The sequence below is a fragment of the Apodemus sylvaticus genome, chromosome 21, assembly GCF_947179515.1.
Source record: "Apodemus sylvaticus chromosome 21, mApoSyl1.1, whole genome shotgun sequence".
Lineage (NCBI taxonomy): Eukaryota > Metazoa > Chordata > Mammalia > Rodentia > Muridae > Apodemus > Apodemus sylvaticus.
In genome coordinates this window covers 48,808,927-48,832,222 of record NC_067492.1, presented here as the reverse complement: position 1 = coordinate 48,832,222, position 23,296 = coordinate 48,808,927, and the positions used below count along the sequence as shown (strand labels likewise).

The 23,296-nt window shown below is 37.4% G+C and overlaps 1 protein-coding gene across 11 annotated transcripts in view; it reads left to right on the top strand.

Moving 5' to 3' along the window:
- Inpp4b (inositol polyphosphate-4-phosphatase type II B) overlaps positions 1 to 23,296 on the top strand; it is a 762,101-nt gene that overhangs the window by 612,697 nt on the left and 126,108 nt on the right. For all 11 annotated transcript variants that reach the window (XM_052167328.1, XM_052167331.1, XM_052167337.1 and 8 more), the window contains 2 exons: positions 8,077 to 8,254; positions 19,588 to 19,791. In XM_052167328.1, coding sequence (XP_052023288.1) covers positions 8,077 to 8,254; positions 19,588 to 19,791 — 382 coding nt within the window. The remainder of the gene's footprint in view (positions 1 to 8,076; positions 8,255 to 19,587; positions 19,792 to 23,296) is intronic.

Here is a 23,296-nt window from a genome sequence, read left to right as displayed (position 1 = left end):
GCTCAAATTTGTATTCTAACTCATTTAATTGCCTTTGTGGCATTAATGAAATTACTTTACCTTTATATTCATTAGTTTTCTTATTTATAAGGTGGAAATTGTGTTTATTACCCAATGACATTCATGAGAAACTTTGACAATACTTATGATTGTTGCTGGTATATGATTAAAATTATAAATATTAGCTATTGTTATACTTTGGAAACTTAACTCATGTTTGAATGTCATTCTTTTGTGCATGTACCATGTATGTAAATACTCATATGTGTGTGCACACACATAGGTATGGACACCAGAGATGGTAATCAGATGTCTTCCTCAATTGTTCTCAGACTCATTTTATGTAGCAAAAATATCTCACTGAACCTGGAGCTCATTGTTTTGGCTTGACTATGTCATGAGGCTGCTGTTATGTGGACTGAAAATACACACACACACACACACAAACACACACTAGAACATTCACACAGACACACAAACATGCATGCACACTCACACTGACACACACAGAAAGAAACAGAGGCAGAGAGAGATAGAGAGAGACAGAGAGAGCACTTTTTAGGTATGTACTGGGGATTTGAATTCAAGTCTTCATGTATGCAACAGAAGGTACTTCACCAACTGAGCCATCTCTCTAGGTCCAAATTCTATACTCTTGAAAATACAACTTGTATTTATTGATTAGACATAGCAGGATTAATAAATATACCACAGTTTTAAATTGTATCTAATTATTTTTATAATCACTTGTACTCCTAAAATATATTTCATTCATAAAACTCTAGAAATTTATATTTGTAGTTACAAATTTTTGTATAACAGATGCATTCATGTCAAAGATGCCGTTATATTGCCTTTTGAGAAAGCATTAATTCACATAAATACTCAGTTTACTACTAAATCTCAAGTTCTGGGCTTCAGACGCTGTCCTCATGTTGACTGGGGAGGTTGGAAAGGAAGGACTGACTGGCAAAATCAATGTGTGTGTGTGTGTGTGTGTGTGTGTGTGTGTGTGTGTGTGTGTGCGTGTGTGTGTGTATGTGTATTTGTGTGTGCATGTATGCATGTGTTCATGCATGTGTGTGTGTAAATACTCATAGTTAGCTCCACTTCACTCATACCCTCATGGTGGTCATATCAAGTCACTTCCCCTTCCATTGACCCTTATCTTTCTTCTCCTGAGTAGTCTTTGTCTTAGACATTTTCATGCAAGAAAAAAAAATGAACAAAATCCCCAAACTTGCAACATCATCCACTCAGATTCTCCACTTAGAAGTCAACAAATCCTTGGCACCCTTAACCCCATGCTTGCAACTTAAATGATTGAATGCCAGTTTTGATTCCTGACTTCTGTGGAGGTTTTTCATTTCAGTAATGAGTTATGGGTTAATCCTGACCCACAGGGCATCATCTTCTAGGTGTTCCTCTGCCAAGGAGCTTAATCAGTATTCTTCCTTCTTGACTGGCACTGAGCCTACCATTTGGTTCCTTTTCTCTGTAATGACATTTCTTCCAAAAGGTAAATATAATCTCATGATTCAATAATTTTAAATAGCTTGGTTACTTCTAACATGTAGGTCAGAACTGAGGTCTGTATTATGTATTAGTGTCACCTTGTCCTTAAGGACTACATCCCTAAATTCAACAGGAATAGCTAAATTCACCAGGCCATTTTATTCTGGTTCTGTATACATACACATACACCTATGATAAAATTGAACATATAAACAGAGAATAGAAGGAGAGTAATAATAACTACTAACAGACTAGAACCCTAACAATATACTGCAATAAGATAGCCAGGAGCAGCCATTTCCGGTTGATGCAGTGACTGGTGTGACTTAATGAAGTGACAAAGATGAGGGCATTTGGTAGAATCAGGAATCAGAACCAGAAATGTGTAAAACATTCTTGTAGAAAACACCTTATAAACACTTGCACACAACTTCTTCTAGGCCTGAGAACAGCAACATACATCTCTGAGAGTGGAACTGTTACTCCCAGCTCACTAAGAAGAAAAATACACATTTATATATCCTGAAAGAAGAAAGATGACAGCTTTTATAGAAGCTAGTTAACTTAATTACTGACAATTAATAATTTCCTTTCCCACTTTTCTATTCAATGCTTGCAAGTTGGAGACATGCCCCAATACATCCCAGTAGCTTGGGAGACCAACTGCATATTGTTGTTTGGGCAAGAAGCATTGCATGACAGTTCAAAGTTTTGAGAAGTGAAATTGTTAAAGGCTTATACATTCATAAATATAATATGTAAACAACTCTAGAAGTTTTGATACTAAATTTGTCAAAGTAACAGTGTGTGAAAATGACAAACCACGAAGAGTTTGAATTGCGAGATTTCAGAAAGCCATTCATCCTGGGGTTTCTTCATCTGCAATGTAGATATATGGCTATGCCTCTTGATTTACCACACTGCTGATGTAGTTGAAGTACTGTAAATCATAAATATAAAAATCTTATATTTTTGAGAAATGACACATTAAGCAAATGAGTCACAGTTTACTCAGAAAGATAACTTAGATGGTTTTATTTTAAAACTCAGTGTCTTAATTTAACATTAAAACATGAAAATTTTAGATTTTAATATATATTAGATATTTTCATATATATATGTATACATATATGTGTATATATATATATATATATATATATATATATATATATATATATATATATATATATATGAGATCAAGACACAAAGAAGAAAGAGAAGGAGGGATGTAAGGGAAAAAGTCAATCCACCAAAAGATAGGAGTTGAATTCAGAATATTGTATCAATAAACATATTATCAGAAAACATTTTCTTTTGCTCATTTTGAAACACTGTGAGAAGAGTCTATAGCGTACTTGTTTTTTGTAAGGTAAATCAATACTTGAAACCATGACACATTGTGTCATATCAACATGTATGAAGCAAATGAATCCTGTAAGGAATTTCTGTGCTCGGGTTAAGCAGAGATTTCCCAAATATTTTTAGCAACTCTTCACTAATCTATATACTTAGCCATCATCATTGCAAAGTCAGAGAAAGAAAATCATTTACCATAGCTCAAAACAGAATATTCCAGATTTAAAAAGAATTATCTGGGAGGGGGGCTGGAGCTCAACATCTGATGTTCTTATAGAACAGTATGTCTATACTTGGTTTCCAGCACCACATACAGTGGATCACAATCTCCTGTAAGTCCAGTTCCAGGGGATTCAAAGACGTTTACTGGTTTCCATGTCCATGCATTATACACATGTTAATCAGGCTTTCACACACACACACACACACACACACACACACACACACACACACACACAGAGTATTTAATAATCTAGGGGGAATCTCACTTCTATAAAATTGTAATGTGAGATTTATACATGTGAGATTTATATATTTATATCATGGGGGAAATAGACTTAATCTAAAGACCTACCTAAATAGATTTAATCTTTAGATCCACCTAAAGCTATCTCAGGCCTTTTGCAATCACAGTAACATATTCAGGATTCTTTGGAATGGATTTTAATTTTATACCTCAGACCAATCCTTGATTAGTAAAGATTGTTTCCAGAATAGAGGTGGAGTCATTTATTTTGAAGTGAGTCAGAGGTCCTTGTTTGGGTGTTATTCCACCTCATCTGGGCAGAAGTGTTAAGTGGGAAAATACCAGAAGCCAAACTGCATCAATGTAGAACTGAACAGACCCTTCGATGTCCAAGGAAGTCAAGACAATGACACAGAGAGACATGGAGACAGGGCATGGATGACATTACAGTGAGACTTTGTTCATTCCAATGTTGTGTAATTGTACCTAGAACATTTCTATGTGATCTGCAGAGGGTAAAGAAACTGCATCTATTTACACATCAGAGACACCATATTGGTTAAGAAATCACAGTCAAGAGCTTAAACATTAAGACATAAAGAGACAGAGCAATTTTCTTAGTGGGAAGAGTGGAGTAGCTCACATGGCTTTGTCTGCTTCACTACTGCTGCTTGTCAGGGAGTTAATGAGTGATAGAATCAAACTTCGATCAAAACACACATGGAACGTAAATTTTCCATGAGTCCAAGAAGAAATTTTCTGTCTTTCTTTTTACCAAGAAGAAGAGAAGTTTGAAAAAACAAACAGCAATGTAAGCATAGTTCTTGTACGTCATTTAATTATATAAGGGAACCCACAGGAGGCAAAGGAAGAGAGTTGTTTTTCCCCTGCTCTTTTCTCTGAGCCCCTCACCCAGCAGGAATAAGAAGCAGGTGAGGGACAAGGAGAGATGTATGACTGCACCTTCAGCAACTTCAGAAAGCATGTTGTTAAGCCCCATGAAGCCAGAGGAGTATGTTCAAGTGCACTGAAGGGTGAAGTCTTATCTATTATTCAAGTGGCTTTCTTCTCGCTTAGAACTAAGAGCATGGCTATGCCTCCTCTCCATATATTCAGAAAACACACACACACACACACACACACACACACATTTCTATAAACTTGAAAAATGTAAGTCAAAATCCCCCTAAGGTTTCCTTTGGAGATTTAACTCTAACGCAGAGACTTACTACTCAAAACATTTTTTTTTTCAAATTCATTGACTCCTGTCAGTTTGGCCCATTCTCCCTGTTTTTCTTCGTTCCTTTCTTGTCTGTCCTTCATCTGTGATCCACATTCTTCATTACCTCCCTTGGCTACAATCCTGGTGTGGATGAGCAATGCTAGGGAGGACAGAGGAAGAACTAACACGTGACAGTTAAGTCCCAGGATGAGGACTTGTATTGAAAAAAATTCCCCTCTCCCTCCTGCCTTCTTTCTATCCTATATCTTTTAATCCATGAACAGAAGTAAAAAAAAAAAAATGCCCATGTCTTAAAGTACAATTTTCCCAATAGCTAAATGTAATGCTAGAATTTGTGTGGGTTTTGTAAAATCCCTTCTGGTGGAAGACATAGGCATTGTACCAGGATATTTGGACTGAGTATGGTAACAAATGGTTGGATTCCGGCTGTACTGAAAAGGAAAGGGCAGCTTTTGTGTTGAAGGTAAGGGACTAGGAGAAGTTAGTAGCCATGACATTATGTAAAATGCACAAAGGTGCAGCTGAGCTGCTTGTTTGAGAATGCAGAGCAAGCTGGGGACTCCTTTTGACATATTTAGTTGGGTCTAGTTAGGTTTAGATCAGTTAGGTTTAGAGATGTACACTGAGGAACTCTGAATACCGCTTATACATTTCAAACACAAGATTAAATACTTAGGAATGTCAAATGGATCCCACAAACCAACCGTTTTAGGATTGAGACGTGCTGGCACTAGAAGAACAAGAGGTAAGATAGACTAGCAAAAACAGACTAAGGTATATGAATATGTAAGAGACTATATATCCATGTTCTCATTGTATTCAGCTTTATGTAAAGTCTATGTATATACTTTGAATCACTTTTTATTTAACACAAATATAATGTGAAACCAATTTCAATTTCTATCATCCATAATTTGTTTTTATAGTCTATTGAACTTTTTCCAAGGAATTTTTTTCTTCCAATTTTAGCTTATTTTCTTCTTGATTTATCTTATTAACTCAAATATTTGTATTCAGCATAAATCTCAGACTCGCACAAAATAGTTATTTTTGCATAATTTAACTATAGTCACAAATTTCTAAATAATATCACATGTTTAAAGAGTAAGGCATTCAACAGAGACACGCAATACCATGTCATCTTGGACATTAACATTGACCTTCCCTGTGGAAAAATGAACCTTCTGGCTTCACTAAGATGCCCATCACTAAAAGAGAACATAATAGGGACAATGGATGTTCCACACCCGCCTCACAGAAGACCTGGCTGAGCCACAAGAAATGCGATTCTGGGTTATGTCCAAGGCTGTGACTGAGCAGGCTCAGGGTGAGAGGATGATGTAATCAAGAGAGAAAAGATAAAAGGATAATAGGGAACATTAGAAGCAATGGTAATGATGGGAAGGGAAAAGAGGAATGTAGGTAGAATGTAAAGAACATCTGTAAACGTGTCCTGATCAAAATGCTAAGAAATTCAGAGTAACTTAAGTGTTTTATTTTAAACCAGACTCATTGTGAAGTATGATCCAGCATTTATAGAAGAACCTCAAAATCAAACCAAGAAGAGCAGGTGTCTCTACTACGATGATGCAGTTGTTCATTTGTATCAACCCCTACAGAGGATTTGTTAAAAGTACAGATCCCACTTTATGCCTGAAAACACTCATCTAAGGCAAAAGAGGGAAAATGCATGTAGAAAATTTTCTTGGAACTATATAAGCTAGTCATCATGTGGAGAATTCTAGAAGAACTTTCAGGGCAGAAAATGAGAAAAAGATAAAGGGAAAGTGGACAATATCTACAAATAACATCAGAATGTACTGTCAGAAAAGCCAAGAAGGTGCAGAGGCAGCCATCACAAGGATGGGACGGGAGAAAGAGTAAGATGGATCAGAAATAGTGTCCTGAGAAAAGAAGTCATGTGAGCAGAGAGATGGAAGAACACCTGGCCCTTGGCATTTTAGCTTTCTAAGGACAAAGCCATTGGGGAGCCTGTCAGTCTCTATAAATCCAGAATTCAGATGGTGGCACCAGGAAATGAGGCCAGTGTGGCAGGCCACAGTGAATGTAGCACACAATGATTTCTGTATGTGGTGTGCAGTGAGTCCTCACCTCTCTAACTGCAGTAGTGAGATATCCAGAACTACCCCGCCCCCCATTGTGGTGCCACATCAATACCTTTAGACAACTGTTTGCTTTGCAAAAGTCATGTGGAGTTGCTTTATTTCTTGAAGACTGGAGAGTTGAATGGTGTAGCATTCCTAATTGGAAAGGCAGCTCAAGACAAGAGAATGAGTGGTGTAGCTCTCAGTTCCCCAAGCCAGTGATCACCGTTGCTCTGTTGTTCTCTCATGTCATTAGTTTGAATATACAAGGACATTGATTATAATTACTTTGCAAAATGGTACATACATTGTGAGGAGTATATTTGTAATGTATCATCATCTTTTGAAAGATTTAAACAGTTTTCACTGTGGAACCAAGAAAAAGAGAAAGGAACAACTGCCTTCTAGATAGTAATTTTTTTTTCAGTGTCATTTTAAGTTTTCAAAAGATGAAAGTGGAATGATGGGAATTTAAATATTTTATCTAGTAACTACAAGGAAAATATTTTGCAAATACTCAAAACAGGCTTTCATGCATTTTAAAAACAAGTCGTTTGACTATTGGCTATGAAAGGGCATAGAAAAGTTTGTACCAAGCTTGTGGGTGGATTCCTTCATGTCCTGGCAGGAAAAGCCTGCTTGGTGCTCCACATTCCTTGGCTCCACGTAGTCCCTCCTCTCACCAGATTCCCCATCGGTTCTTGCACAGTGATTATGAAAGTCAATAATTCCTCATTAGTAACCGTTTTCAGGTTCTTAAGCTAAATTTAAGAATAAGTGTGGAGATAAAATCATATAATAAAGCTTTTGATTCAGTCTTTTCCCTTTACGGTAGAATGGCATATTTGGCCACTTGGACTTGATTTATTTTTCTCTTCCTTTTTGAATTCATAGTGTTTGTTACTCTCTTGGGCTTGTCACTGTCATAGAGAAAAATACGGGTACTGTGTGCAATGTTTGCTTCCTATCGAGCATTGCTTCGGTCTCTGCATGTGAGTGTGTTTGAATTTAACCATTTCATAGATTTGCTTACATAACTGATTCTTCCTACCGGGGATGATAAAGCTGCTGAAGGATTTCACAGCACACTGAGGATTGGTACTGCAGCTGAGTTGATTGCAAGGGTTGGGGGCACATGTTCAGCTCTTCGGACTGGTTTTCTTTAGTGATTATTGTTATCGGTCATTTTTAGAGTAATTCTTAACATACGTAATCTTTTGGTTAATCAAAGGCTGGCTTTACATTATCTAGCCTTAAATCTGCATAAATAACTCATACCTTTGTTCTTATTTGGTAAGTAAGAATAATGAAATAGGAGATCGATCATCAGGTGTTCAGTTGCAGATGTTGTCCATGCTTCACGTAACTGGCTGCTGTCCTTGTCTTTGCAGCACCGGCTATCAGTTTATTTACTATTCGCCTGAGAACACAGCGAAGGCAAAGGAAGTTCTCAGCAGCATCAATCAGCTGCAGCCTCTCATAGCAACTCAGGCAGACCTGCTGCTAACCTCTGCCAGCCAGCGTTCTCCAGACAGCCTCAAGAGTTCTTTAAAGCTGCTTTCAGAGAAAGTAAGATCCAAATCTTGACTCCAGTGGGGAGAGCAAAATCCCAGTCGGGTTTGCGTTCTGAAGGCATCACCTTTCATAGCATCTGGAAATGTAAAAGAGACTAGGTTAAAAGTGAACTTCAAAGCCTCGCCACAGGATCTAAATGAATTGGCTTCTTTCTCTTTGTGCGTTCCGGACGCATTATTTCTTCCTCTAGTAAAATGAAATGTTATTGCCTGATATATAGTTCCTCTTTTCCACGCTATTCTTTTTCCTTTTTTTGGTTTGACTGAGTAAGTGAAGTGAATTAGATTTCAAAATTATTTTCCTCTAACAATCACATAATTCTTATACATAGGTAGCTATACGTTTGAATGGTGATCAAACTTGATTTGAAGCAGACTCTAGATGTGGATCCCATCAGTGGCATGAGACAATCCCTCCTTTGTCTTCTACATTTTCAAACAGGCAAAAATTATTAATACTACAAGATTACAAAAGCTACTAATTGTTGTTAAAAACCTGGTAGACCTTAAGCTTTGCTTTGTCCAAATGTGTCTCTACATCCACAGTAAATAGAGAGGGTTATGCCTGGGGCATATGCACAGTGTAGATAATTATAACTACTCTCAAACATAGAGACAAAGTGGAAAGAAACCAATTAGAGCAAGATTTTAAACAGCAAAACTAAACACCCTAGAGTTCATTAAACTCAGCTCCCTGCCTAGTATCTGTATGTACATTGTACTCCCTCTTGAGGCATTTTAATAAATATACAGTCTAGAACTGACCAAAGAAAATGCTTCTAAAAATTCTAGAATAGTTTCACACTTTGTCTCTTTGCCTTCCTGAAGTCAATAGTCTGCAGAACCTGGATATAATATATGTGTACGTTTGTTAACAAAAATTCTGTTTTAAAATGTTTACCCTAAAAATGTTCATTTCTATATATTCTTCTCACAAGAAAAAACTAAAATCTGTATTCATTGAAATATAGTCATTTTTTTGGTTCAGAACAGTTAAATGACTTTTCTAATAAATTTAAAAGAAAGCAGCTATCTCAGGATTTCTGGTTTAAACCTGTTGACTTCCCACCCTACTACAGGTGTGTCTGTCATACAGAGAAGCAATATGCTTGTCAGATTTTACCAGTAACTACTATGTGTCAAGGAACGGACCCTTAGAACTCATTTTTTGTTTGTTTAATCTTCACGATTGTTGGGTACATATTACCTTCATTTCACAAAGGAAAGGTCTAAAATTTGGATAAATTAAAAAGCTACAAAATTGTAAAGTTTGAGTCATTCCTAGGAAACCAGTAAAGCCCAGGTGATCTAGCTATCCAGGCCAGGTTACTTTATCTAAAATAAGCACTTTACACATCTCTTTAATTAATGTTTTTGAATTATTTTTAACTTGGCAAACTCCTGTAGGACTGGTTGGATCAGAAGAAAACCCCAAAGATAGCTATGTACCAGGAGATACTGTAATCTCACTTTGATTCCTCTTTTGAGGGTGGGTGATAGGAGGAGGTGCACTTTTTCTGAGTTCACCTAAGTGGAACGTCTTAGCCAATAGTGCATGTGCAGAGTGGTATTTATATTCCTCCTGGGCACTGGGCATGGACATGTCATCTCATACATAATTCTCAGCTTGCTGCAGGGATTGGGAGGGCATGGTCTCCATCTTTAATGTAGGATCACGTCACATTTATCTCAAGTTTTCTGTGTAGTAGAAAGGGCTTGTCTACTGATAAATCTCCCAACCCAAGAAACTAACAGGAATGTTCTTAAAGTTAAGTTTGTAAGTCATACAACCTTTTAAGGATCCATGCCTTGAATTTCAAAGTGTTCGTAAGTCAAAAAATTTTGCATGGTCTTTGGAAGGAGTCAGTCTTGGTCCTTGATTTCAGCATAAAGAAAAGTTTAGTGTTATCATACATTTCAATATAACTTAATAGTCTTATTTATGTTTCCACATTTCTTTCGGTTCTGTTATATGAGAGGACAAAAGTTACCCCATTGATAGAACACATATTTATTTTTGACAGGGTTTCTCTGTATAGCCCTGGTTGTCCTGGAATTCATTCTGTAGACCAGGCTGACCTCAAACTCAGAGACTTTCCTACCTCTGCCTCCTGAGTGCTGGGATTAAAAGGCATGTGCCACTACACTTAGTGAAAGTATCTACTTTTTAAAATAAATTTGTAAAGTTTATTTAAGGCATAAGTATGGCCGGGCCGTGGTGGCGCACACCTGTAATCCCAGCACTCTGGGAGGCAGAGGCAGGCGGATTTCTGAGTTTGAGGCCAGCCTGGTCTACAAAAAAAAAAAAAAAAAAAAAAAAAAAAAAAAAGGCATAAATATGACCTTATGACCTTAGTGCTCAAAGGTCAACAGGATGAAGCAAATTATCATTTTAGTAATTTTATAGCTATTTTTGGTGACTTTGAGGCAAGAAGAGCTAAAATCTATCCATTTTCCACAAATTTCTGTATAACAAAATTTTATCTATGCTCAGCATATGTTTTTGGTCTCATGATCCTACATGTGTACAAATCTGTAACCGCAGATTGACATGTCACTATTTTATTGTTTCTAAACTGATGCACTAAGGAGTAATTCTTTTTTTAAAATATTTTTATTTTCTATATTCTTTGTTTACATTCCAAATTATTTCCCCTTTCCCAGATCCCCCCTCCCCATATGTCTCATAACCCTTAAGGAGTAATTCTTAATATTGCTGCTCTAGAAATTCCTGCTACACATGACCAGTTAGGAAATATTAGCATCTGTGTGTCCTCATACATACTTTCCCACATACTCAGCACTGAATGTGAGCAACTGCACGCAGTGGGGGAGTTCTCAATACCGTAAGCTTGGCTGTAGGATGCAGGCTATGCTCTGTCCAGAGTGGAGGGAAAGGATATGTTTGAATCTAGAGCGGAGGTAGTGTTCTGCTCTCGGGTCAGGATTCGCACCTAGAGATCAATGGCCATGACTCAGAATCTATCAGAAAAGCTGCAACAAGAAGGAATCTCAACCAATTGCAGAATAGATTCAGATATAGGAGTTGATATTTGTTGATCCAAAAGCAGTTCAAGTCATCGTTACTACTACTAAAATCCATGCAGTGGGGCTGCATCTTCCTCTTCTAAACAAAAGGACAAATATACTATTCAAATCTATCTTCAAATATATTTGAAAATGTCAAATATAAATTCAAGTGAATTTCATATATACATATATATGAAATATGAAAATAAACTGAATTCATGCAGCGTCCTTGTCCCTGTGCCTGGTCCAAGGGGCACAGAGTAAAATATGAATAAGAAAAGATCTGTTCCCCACAAGAGAGTCCTGACTCTTGATGATAATGATTATGGCAGACAAGAGTGGTATTTGCCTCAGGATCAATTAAAGGCACCATTCCAGTGATATCCTCAACTTTAACAACTACATGTGTTAGCTATTATATTTCTAATATTTACTATTGATAATCTCATCAAGTGTTGTTAGTGTTCTCATTATAAACTGGCACATAGAAAAGTTAAATAATTGTTAACACTCATACAAGATGTCAGGGTTCTTTGAACATGTGCCGCTCACTGTCTTTGAAACTTACCCTGATCTAGTGGACTAAGGACCATGTGGAAAGAAAGATAAGGGGAACATCACAATAGTGAATATTTACTGTGAATTCTCATCCTAGAATACACAAATTCAGTAAGATTACACTATAATTTAAAATACCTTATATATCCCTATGTGGTATGGGGGATTAAATCTAGGATTTCACATATGCCAGTCAAATACACTGATCAATTTCTGTAGCCCTTGTCTTAGTATGTCTTCTAATGGACAGTAGTTCTTGGTAATAACTTTTTAGTCCATAAAATATTAAAGATGCAATTTAATCATAAAATATTTTAATATATAGCAAACTCTAAATTTAGCAGAATAATTCCATCTAGAAGGGCACAATTTTGACATAAAAAGTTAGAATTTTAACAAATGACACCAGTAGTTGAGTTGAATGAGTTGAAATGTGATTTTATTTTCCTTAAAATACAATCTCTTTGATGAACAGAATTCAATGAAATAATGTAATGTAAATAAATTCAAATGAAAAGTTAAGGAGAATACAGATAGTATATAGATGTCCCATAGATAAGAAGTATGAGTGACATTAGCCTTCAAATGTAAACCTCTTCCCTCCATTCCATAGAAGTCATTATTGTCCTGCTCAGCAAAAAAAGCCATTGAGCACTTAATTGTGCATGGTAGTGTACTTGATGCTATAAGATAATTTCTATATAGACATGGCTGTTAACTTTTACAGCCACAGATCCTCAAAGAATGGGGGTGTTTCACAATATTGCAATGCTTAAAGTAGTTAAAATGTAAATCTTGGAGGCTAAGCTCACAACGTGCAGGAAAATTGTAGTCCTTGCATCTCTTCAACCACAGGGTACTGTAAACTGATCATGGTCAGAGAATAAGGAACATTTTTTTTTCTGAAACTCAAGATTTCTTTAAATTTCTTTCTATACTGCCAGCACCAGCAGCCAATCTTTCAGAAGTTAGAGCGATTTGTGGTATTGAAGAGAATACCATTTTGGCCACTTAGGTACTAAGAGGGATTTTCGCATTGTTTGTCCACTTCAATCATCCCTAGGTCTATCTCCTGTCCCACTATCCCTGGAAGTATGGTGGAAAGGAGAAGGCTGGTTTGTTTACTATTGGTTGTTAAAAATATATATATACATGGAGGGCAAGAATATGTCCTCAAATTCAGTTGAAACTTGAGGATTTGAATTTATGTTTCTGCTTTCCAAAATCCCTATCAAATTGTAAATATTTAATTATTGAAATAATATACAATGAAAAATTATATTCATTGGTAAAGAGGGGAGCAGAAAAACAAAGACAGTGACATCCTGACGTTAGGCTTTTGACTTGTGTCTGAATCTCTGCATCTGCCTCCTCAACAAGGATGGGCTCCGGGCTTTCTAAAGCACAGAACAGGGGAAATCTTTGTTCATGTCCAGCTTACTGCCTAAGGCTGTTTTCAGGCTGTAGTATAGGAGAGGGAATTTGAACTGTACTTCGCAATGAAAACACAGGGTCTCGATTTTGGGAACTCTGAGTTTACTGGAACACAGTGTAGTTTAAGGAAGATAGGACTTAACATAAACAGCTGTGGAGCTCTATAATGGAGTGCATTTATGTCTTTACTTGAATGACTCATGTATGTTTATGAATAAACTACACATGTCCAGGAAAACAAACACTATACATTAAAAGTTGTTTTTCAAATAGTGGTATGGATACACACACACACACACACACACTTTTTATTGGTTCTTTGTGAATTTCACATCATGTGCTCCAATCCCACTCAGCTTTCCCACCTCTTGTCTCCATCCTCCATCCACAAGAGGAACTAAATCTCATTGTGGAAGCTGTAGTGTGTGTGTCACAGCCTGTCACACAGTATACACTTCTGTCCACACCTCTTTGCTTGCGAATGTTCTTTTCAATGACTTGTCAGTCTGGTACAAGGCCGCTGGCTTCTGCTACTCTACCAGTCCTGGAACCTCACTGAGACACATCTTGCACATCCTGTTGTTGCCTGTGTCATGGAGATTCTGTTGTTTTGGATCTGTAGGAATTGGCCTTTCATGCACTCTAGCAGTTCATCAATGGTGTAAATATTGGGATGGATCAATTCAAAGCCCTGGATCCAGGCCTGAGAGGCATCTGAACTTGCCAGCCTGAAGGCGGGCTCTCCCACTTTCACACCCTTGGAGCAACCCTGCAACCACAGCCAACTCTCCCAGTCTCATGACCCTGGGGCCAGCTCTCTTGCCTTCCATAGGTGGCAAGGGACAAGGAAGGGGAGGAGAGTATCTCTCCTCTCAGCCACCACATGGTGGTTGGGAAAATAGTGATTCTTGGAAGGTGTTCTCTGACCTCCAGAAAACTTAATTAAAAACAAAAACAAAACAAAACCAGAAAAGGCAAGTCATGAACTTGGAAAAATATATGGAAAATATATGTCTCATAATGGTCCTGTATCAGAGTATATAAAGTGTTCATGCAACTTAATAAGATAAGCAACCCAATTAATAAAGGGAAAGAGATTAAATGACACTCCACCACAAAAATATTTATGACTGGGAAGTAAGTACATGCAAAGTTTCTCAGCATCCTGTTTCCCTGGCAGAGAAATGCAAATGAGATTCCACTAACCACCTATTAAAATAGGAAATGCAAATGAGATTCCACTAGCCACCTATTGAAATAGGAAATGCAAATGAGATTCCACTAGCCACCTATTAAATGAAGCAGCTTGCAGAACACTGTATATGTAAATAAAAAAATGGAGAATGAAAATTCTCCTTCATACAGCCCTGATACCTAGCCACCTAATTAATACCTAGTTATTTCCCCAATAGTTTATTCTTCCAGCTGGGGAGATGGCTCCTTAGGGAAAGGGCTTGTTGTGCAAGTGTGAAGACATAGGTCTGTATTTCCTGAAACTCATGGAATGCAGGGTTCAGAGGCATAGAGAAGTATTTCAAGAACTCCTATAGTGAGATGGAAAGTGTGCTGGAGAATCTCATGAAGTTCACAGCCCAGGTACTCTGGTGAACATAGTACAAACAACTAAAGAAAGACCCAGTGAAAGAGACCAAGACTCTGATCATCTTCTGATGTCTGCACAGGTGCTACGGTATGGGCCCACACATACCCACACCCACACCTATACCCACATTCAGAGACAGACAATTTAGGAGATAGTAAATTCATTCTTCTGGCACAAAGAAAGTCAAGTTAAGGATATCTGCTTTGTGCAGGTCATTCCTGTATCAATAGACAGAATCATGATATATATTTGCATTACCGGTCAGTATCAAGCATCACTAAGTTGTGCATCTAATCAACCTTGTTAAACATTTAAAATATGTTCTATTATTTAGTGCTAAGACTCAGGAGTTTACATTTCAATATATGTCGCTTTTAACTAACATCCTGGAAAAGAGAGAGGGGAGGAAGGGCATTTAAAAAGTAAATCACCCCATAAAGGTACTGTTGGGGAGTGTCTACTGGACTGCAAAAGGAAGATATAAAGGAAAGGTCTGATTCTTATCTTACTGGGACAATTTCAGTAGAAGACACTGGGGAGCAATCCAGCATAAAGAGGTCAGGAAAAAAATGCTCCAGGAATTTGCATTCTGGGTTGCTGAAAAACAATGACATCATCTGGCAGAATAGCTTAGAACACAACTGCAAGGAAACAAAACAGATGCAAAATCCTACTTCCAGTCCCCATTGCAGCTCTTAAAACATAAGGACCTCAACTCGCTGATAATGATTAAGATGATTAAATGGTGGAGATGGGTCTCAGAAATTCGTGCGTAAGGATGATGATAACTGAGGCTGTGTGGGGACGTTATATCACCGTGAGAGGAAAAAGAAGGCTTTTGAGAGAGTAATTAAGGTTCCTGGCACAAAAAGAAAACTTACAAAAATTCAGTAAAAAAAAAAAAAGGAGTGTAAATAGAAGAGAAAACTTTATAGTTTATAGCAAACTACAACATTTTCAGGTCAGAAGTGTGATTTAGTATAAACTGAGAAAATGGTTAAATGGTTTTCCAGAGTTAAGTACATGATGCATGAAGGCCCTGGGTATCAGTGAACCCCTGGCTGATCCCATGAACACCCAGGGTGTCAGGGATCCCCTGGCTGCTCAGTATGATTTTCTTTAAGAAATTTTGAAAAGATATAGATATGTGAACATTGAAATAAAGCATTTTTACTCTCAAATAAAGAAGACATATCAAATATAAAAATAAATGGTTTTTCTTGCTGTATACATGATTATTAAAATAGCTGTCACCTACTTATGAGACAAGTTACTTCTATATTACAGATGGAATCTGGTTGGCATTGCCTTGAACTCATTTTTAATGAGAATGAAATTCTGAAAAGAACAGATTTTGCTGAATTTGTTATGTCCTCTAGTGGAAAGTATAGTCTTAAATGAACAGATCTTAGCCACTCTTCAGTCATTAATATTCAGAGACCCAGGACATTTTCTTCAGGCGTTCCTAAGAGAACTAAATTTTAGTGATATTAAACTTTAAGATAGTTCTGTGTTTGCCTTGAAGATTAGTAACATGGAAATATGAACTTCAAAAATGCCATAAGGGTAAAATATCTCACTTCTTTTCTTTGTATTTTAAAAGTTCTGAGAACATATGAAGTAGAATATCCTTAGGTTCAGAGTTTATTCTTTTATTGTTCACTATATCACTAAGCCAACATTTCGATTAAATTGTTTGACCTACTCCTTTTACAACATTTAGTCAGCTTTATTGTTTTTGTCTTTGTTTTATTTTGCATTTAATGTAAATTAGTAACTCAGTAAAGATCAAAACATTCTCGTGAATTTAACTTCTCTAGTTTTATACTATCTCTAGTCTTATGCTATCACTGTCCAGTTACAAGAATAGCAAGATGTCAATGATTTGTATTAAGTGACCTAATCCTGAAACTACTATTTTGATCATAAATTATCTAACTTCTACTCATCTCAGTTAGTGCTTATCAAGAAAAATAAGACATTTTCCCCAAGCCACATGAATCTTGCAAATGAAATATTTAATTTTTTAAAAAGTCAAATGTGACTGTGTGCAGGTTTCAAAAGGCCAAGAGAGCTTCTGATGACCCAGAAAAGGTTTTCCATAAACAAAAAACGTCAGAGCTCACCTCTTATGGATGTGTATGTAGATTTTATTATCTCCTTTTATGTAGCTGTCATAGGACAATTCTGGTTGTAGATAGTCTTCAAGACAGTATTGCATTATCTTCCAAGTATTATTTTAAAAAGTGAAGAAGAGAGTCTGTGTGTCCATGTTTGGGGAAAAGTAATCAAAAGCACTGTAGAAGGTTCTAGTTGGTATGAATAGCCATGCCTCTACAGGGCAGTCATGCACATGTTGCAGGAACCACAGGTATAGTAGTAGGAATGCAGAGAAACCCAGCTAAGAGTATATTGAAAAGAAAGTAATTAGCAAGAAGTAAAAAGTTTGGCTAACCATTATGGGCGTAAATTCACATTTTTAATAATTAAAGTAGCATTGATTGGTATTTCCAGGTTATTGGAAATGATGTGAACAGCATCTTTATCCATTTTTATTCCCACTAACTGGATAGAGCACCGCGTATCTAATTTTTTCATTATTATTTATTATGCATCTTCCTTAGTCATTCTAATGCTTACTGCATGTGCTTTTCTAATAGAAGCCAGCTGATGTTTCATAATTTATTTTAAAGTATTTCCCAAATGTTAATGTTTTTTTTTTCAGTTCCAAATGTTAATGTTTTATGTCTAGTTTTTCACATTTATTGTTTTCTTACAAGGTGACTAATTTACCTGTTGAATGTTGACAAGAGTCAGTAAACTTTTGCAGCAGTAATAATTCCATGGGTAGTTTGTAGCAGGAAAGTTTAGTTCTGAAACATGTTCATCTTCAAAATGTATGGGGACTCAGAATTAGAGATGGGGCACAGATGATGTCTGGACTGCTTGTAAGTGGTGCTTGGAATGGAATGTGGAAAGACTACTGAGTTTGGGAGACAGCTGAGAACTTGCTTTATTTGGGCCAAGAATCAAAAGAAAGTTAACAAAGACCATAGTCTTACTGTCTTCCCTCCCTCCTTTCCTCCCTCCCTCTCTTCTTGCCTCCTTCCCTCCCTCCCTCTCTCCCTCCCTCCCTTCTTCTCCCCCTTCCCTTTTTTCCTTTTCTTTCTTTCATAGTGATTTGTTTGAGAATTTCCTACACAAGTTCATACATGTGAAATTTAGTTCCCAGTCAGTGGAACTGTTTAGGATATTGTAAGCAGAGATCTGGCCTTGTTGATGGATTTGTCACAGGAAGAAGGTTTTGACATTTCCAAAACCCACATCTGTGCCAGCTTTTCATTTTGCATCATGGCTGCCTCCCCATCATGCTTTTCACCCTGAGGGCCATGGACTCACGTAAAATGCTACATCCCAAACAAATTCTCTTTTTTTTGTAAATTGCCTAGGTTATAGTACCACACCACAACAACTAAAGCAGCTAATATAGTTTTATATCTGATTAATGATCAGCCACAAGCTCTGTCCCAGCTCTAGAAATGTTACAATCAATTGGAAGAAAATATAGAAGTATAATAAATAGTTTTGGATACTTGTTAACATAGCGATTACCTGATTTTCTTTAATTACTGACAGTTACAAGAAGATACAGAGAAAGTTTACTAATTTTAAGTTACCCATGGCACTGTTGATTAGATTTTGATAGTAGACCAAGAAACAGTTACTTTGAAATGTAGCAGTAATTAAGTTAGTGTTATCAGAAGTTAAAGAATGATATCAATTACCCTCAAACAACAACAATAACAAAAACCTGTTAGGTTAAGGATCCTTTCCTAACTGACTACAAGCGATGAACCACAGTAGTCAATGTTGTCTTGTCTCTGTACTGTTTGAACATGGTGTTAGGTCACAACATGCTATGCTTACTATATTAAAGAAAATCAATTACTGCATCTATCAGTCTATTACAGCATGCAGCTATTAAACATCTCATCAGAAAATTACAAAGTACAGCTGGAAAGTTCTTTACTGCTGGGAAGCTGCTGATATTCTAGTACTTACTGGGTATTTGTCACTAGCTTGTAAAATATACCACACAAAATTTCACCTTAACTTCATTAACACCACATTACTGGCATAATGTGGTAAAGAAGACAGTTCGAGGATGATAATAAATTATAAAAAGCAAATATTTTCATAGGGAAGACTGCTCTTTTGTCTCTTCTATTGAGATCTTTCCATGATGTGAAAATATCCTGAATATACATATTTTTTGCAACGAAGTATTTTATTTTTTTTCTGTATTCATTGCTTCTGTTTTATAACATATTCAGATTTTATTTTGGGGTATGTTTGGGCTTACTTGAGAGATACAGTAGGTAGTTGTTGGAATGATTATCCCCAGTGAAATATATCTACGAAGATTGTGGAGCTCAAAGAGAGAAGGCTGAGGAGACAGATGGTGTTTATAGTACATTTAAAACCTCAGCATTTACTTTAAAACAGGAGGACTCCAATCTTTGGCAGCATCCCAAAGCCAAACTATTTCCCATTGAACTGTGTGAATCACTCTCCCTCCTTGGCGCCTGGGCCTTTCCACCACATACACCTCTTAAGTGCCAACAAATCTGCAATTGACCTTTTTACAGCTTTATACAGAGATGCCTACTGTGGGTTTCTAAGCCTTGTCAATTTCTTTGCAGACTGAACTTTTTGTTCACGCCTTCAAGGATCAGCTGGTCAGGAGTGCTCTTCTAGCTCTCTACACTGCAAGGCCAGGAGGCATTCTTAAGAAGCCACCCTCTCCTAAGGTCAGCACAGAGGAGAAAAGTACCCAGCATGATACCCCACAGCTTAGAAGACAAGACTCCATACCACATCATTCTGACTATGATGAGGAAGAGTGGGTAAGTCTCCTCACACCATTTGATCTCATGGTTTAGTGCAAAGAAATACAGGTACCATAATAAGAAAGCTTTACTTATTATATATATGGAAAGTAGTTTTATATATGCATATACATACATATATATATATACATACATACATATATCCCAAATATGCCCAAAAGAAAACCTGCTTTTCCTGTGTCTATTTTATATTTAAAGCATAAGCAAAGATCACACAAAAAAATAAAAAACTTTGTTGCACAAAAACATATTCAGAATATTTTCACATCCTGGAAAGATCTCAACATAATTATCATGACATAGAAATCACAACATAATTGTGGATAGATAGGACAAGCTTTCTCTTAGGATCAAGTTGAATGTGAAAATTGTATTCCTGATCAAAATGATTTGTTATCGATATGTATTTATTATCAAATATATCATGTGCATAACCATAAATAAGTCATTGAATTATGTTACCAAAATTACAAAATCCTATAATACATTTCCTTACTCATTTCTAAGCTAAAATTTTTAAAACTTTTGTATACAAAGACTGAAAAGTCATGGACATAAACCAGTCTTGGCATATCATGTTGCTATGAGACTAGGCACAGCTTCTACTGAGGCTAGACAAGGCACCCCAGTTAGGGAAAAGAGATCCAAAGGCTGGCAATGTAGTCAGAGACAGCCCCTGCTCCTACTTTAGGAGTCCCACACGAAGACCCAGCTGGACTACTGTTACATCTGTGCAGAGGGCCTAGGTCTGTCCCATGCACGTTCTATGGTTGGCATTTCAGTCTCAGGGAGCTCCTATGGGACCAGGTTAGTAGATTCTGTACTTTTCTTGTGGTGTCCTTACTCCCGGGAGGCCCCCCATTTTCTAAGTATAAGGGGAGAAGGGACAGATAAAATGAGAGTCAAGGTGAGACTTAGAAGGACTGGGAGGAGAGGAAGGAGGGGAAACTGTGAGATATAAAGTAAATAAGTAACTTAATCATTAAAAAGATAAGTAACATTAAGTGGCTCACTCCTGTTGTCGAATTAGGGAAGGCTGAAAGAAGTTGAGGAGGAGGGAGACCCTGTAGGAGGACCGGCAGTCTCAATTAATCTGGACCCCCCCCCCCCCCGGGATCTCTCAAACACTGGACCACCAAATAGGCAGCATAAACCAGCTGATATGAGGCCCCAACACACATACAGTAGAGGACTGCCTGATCTGTGTTATTAAGAGATGATGCTCTACTATGTTCATAGCAGCCCTATTTATGCTGGAAAGAACCCAGGTATCCCTCAACAGAAGAGAGGATGCAAAAAATGTGGTATATCTACACAATGGAGTACTATTCAGCCATTAGAAACAATGAATTCGTGAAATTCTTAGGCAAATGGATGGAGCTAGAAAATATCATACTAAGTGAGGTAACCCAGACTCAAAAGGTGACTCATGGTATGCACTCACTAATAAGTGGATATTAACCTAGAAAACTGGAATACCCCAAACATAATCCATACATCAAATGAGGTACAAGAAGAAAGGAGGAGTGGCCCCTTTTTCTAGAAAGACTCAGTGAAGAAGTATAGGGCAAAACCAGAACGGGGAAGTGGGAAGGGGTGGGTGGGAGGACAGGGGGAGAAAAGGGGGCTTATGGGACTTTCGGGGAATGGGAGGCTAGAAAAGGGGAAATCATTTGAAATGTAAATAAAAAATATATCGAATAAAAAAAAAAAGAGATGATACACCTAACCCTCAAGAGACTGGAGGCCCCAGAGGGTTTAGAGGTCAGGTGGGGTGGAGGGGTGGGTATCCACATGGAGACAAGAGGGTGGGGAGGAGGTATGGGATGTGAAACATTTGGAGGGTGGACGGGGCTCGGGGGAGGGGAGTGAAATAAAACATGGAGTGTAAAAAATAAATAAATAAATTTAAATAAAAAAAGAAAATGCCAACCTAAAAAAAAAAGAGAGAGAGAGAGACTAATCAGTAAATCTTATCAGCCCTAGTAGATATAAGTATTTCCTTTGTTGCTAGGTAAAGATTTACATATGTGCATACTTTAAAGCCACATACTCATGTTTAATTGAGAGTAGATGTAAAGATTCTTAAATCCAACCTGCTTGTGGTTCTGTGATGAAACAGATATTGCTTACAGGGATTTTGACATCAGATGTCCTTTATATGTATTGGGATAATTACCGGTGAAGGTGAATTAAAAGGAGAAACAAGCAGTCTGAGAGGAACTGACATAGAGTAGGACAGGAGGCCCAGCAAGGCCAGAGGCAGGAAGGACAGTGAGCTGTATTGAGTCCTACCACACACATCCCCCGAGTGCACACTGGAGTCCATCCCTTCATTGTATCACAGGCTTAAGAAAATAAGTGGTCTGGCTGCACTAGATGTTTAGTTTTTACTTAACCCTTTTTTTTCCCTTTCTTTCCTGGAATTTTAGAGTGTTTAGGCTAGGGTATTTGAAAGGCCAGATCTCTAACACCGCGTTTGAGGGCCTTTGAGATAGCAGCTGATCTTTCTTTTGGTACAGTTTCTACCACAGGAAGCATACATACTTCCAGCCTTCTCGAGGTAAGCACTGAATAAGTGTTGTGGTTGCTGATGAAGATTGCTTTTCCCACATGGCAGCATTTCAAAAGAGCAAGTCAGATACTTCTTCAATTTAACCTCACCTTCTTCAATTTATTCAGAGCTCCAAGAGGTGTATGCCTCTTAACCTCGCTCAAGTTCAATTTTCTCAGCTGTAAAATGAAATCTGTACCTGTTCTGCTTAGCTCTTAGGGCGTATGTACAAGAGGTGGTTTGTCATTTTCTGGTGATGCCTGGGCAGGTCTAGTCAGATTTAGTGGCAGTGTTACTGATATATGGTTCTTGGTGAGAATTTGTGATTTAGAGTCTTATTATGACATCCAAATCTATCTCTAGAGACATGTAGAAGTAATACAAATATATGTATAATATATCATTAGCATATATGTTAACATATTATATGCTAATATGTGTGATTATACACATATGTATAATTATATTATTAACATATGGGAAGATTAGCCAAATAGGTCTTCAATGATAGCTCAGAGTTAACAAATAAAAATGTTGAAACAAAGGTTGGAATACTTTCTCTGGCAATAGGATTTCATCCAACCCAGTTTGAAGTTAGATTGTCCTATGATGCAGAAAGAAGAGAGATCCAAGTCATTGGGTGGGGAGGTTTACAGAGAGCCCTTTCCTTCATTCAGAATGGACATTCCTCCCGAGTCATTACACTTGTACATGGGAGGCCCTCAGGACACCCTGGGGCCACTTAGAGCCTACAGTGCATTCAGAAACCTAGAAAACCAGTGGCTATTGTGTAAAGCAGCCTGAGAGGTCCACATAGAAAGATGCAAGAGTTTCATGTCAGAGGGAGGCTTCAGACGCCATTCTGGAAATGAACATGAGAACAGAAGTTAACCATTTAACAAAGGGAACTGAGTGTGTGACCATTGTGGGGATGGTTGTGACTAAGAC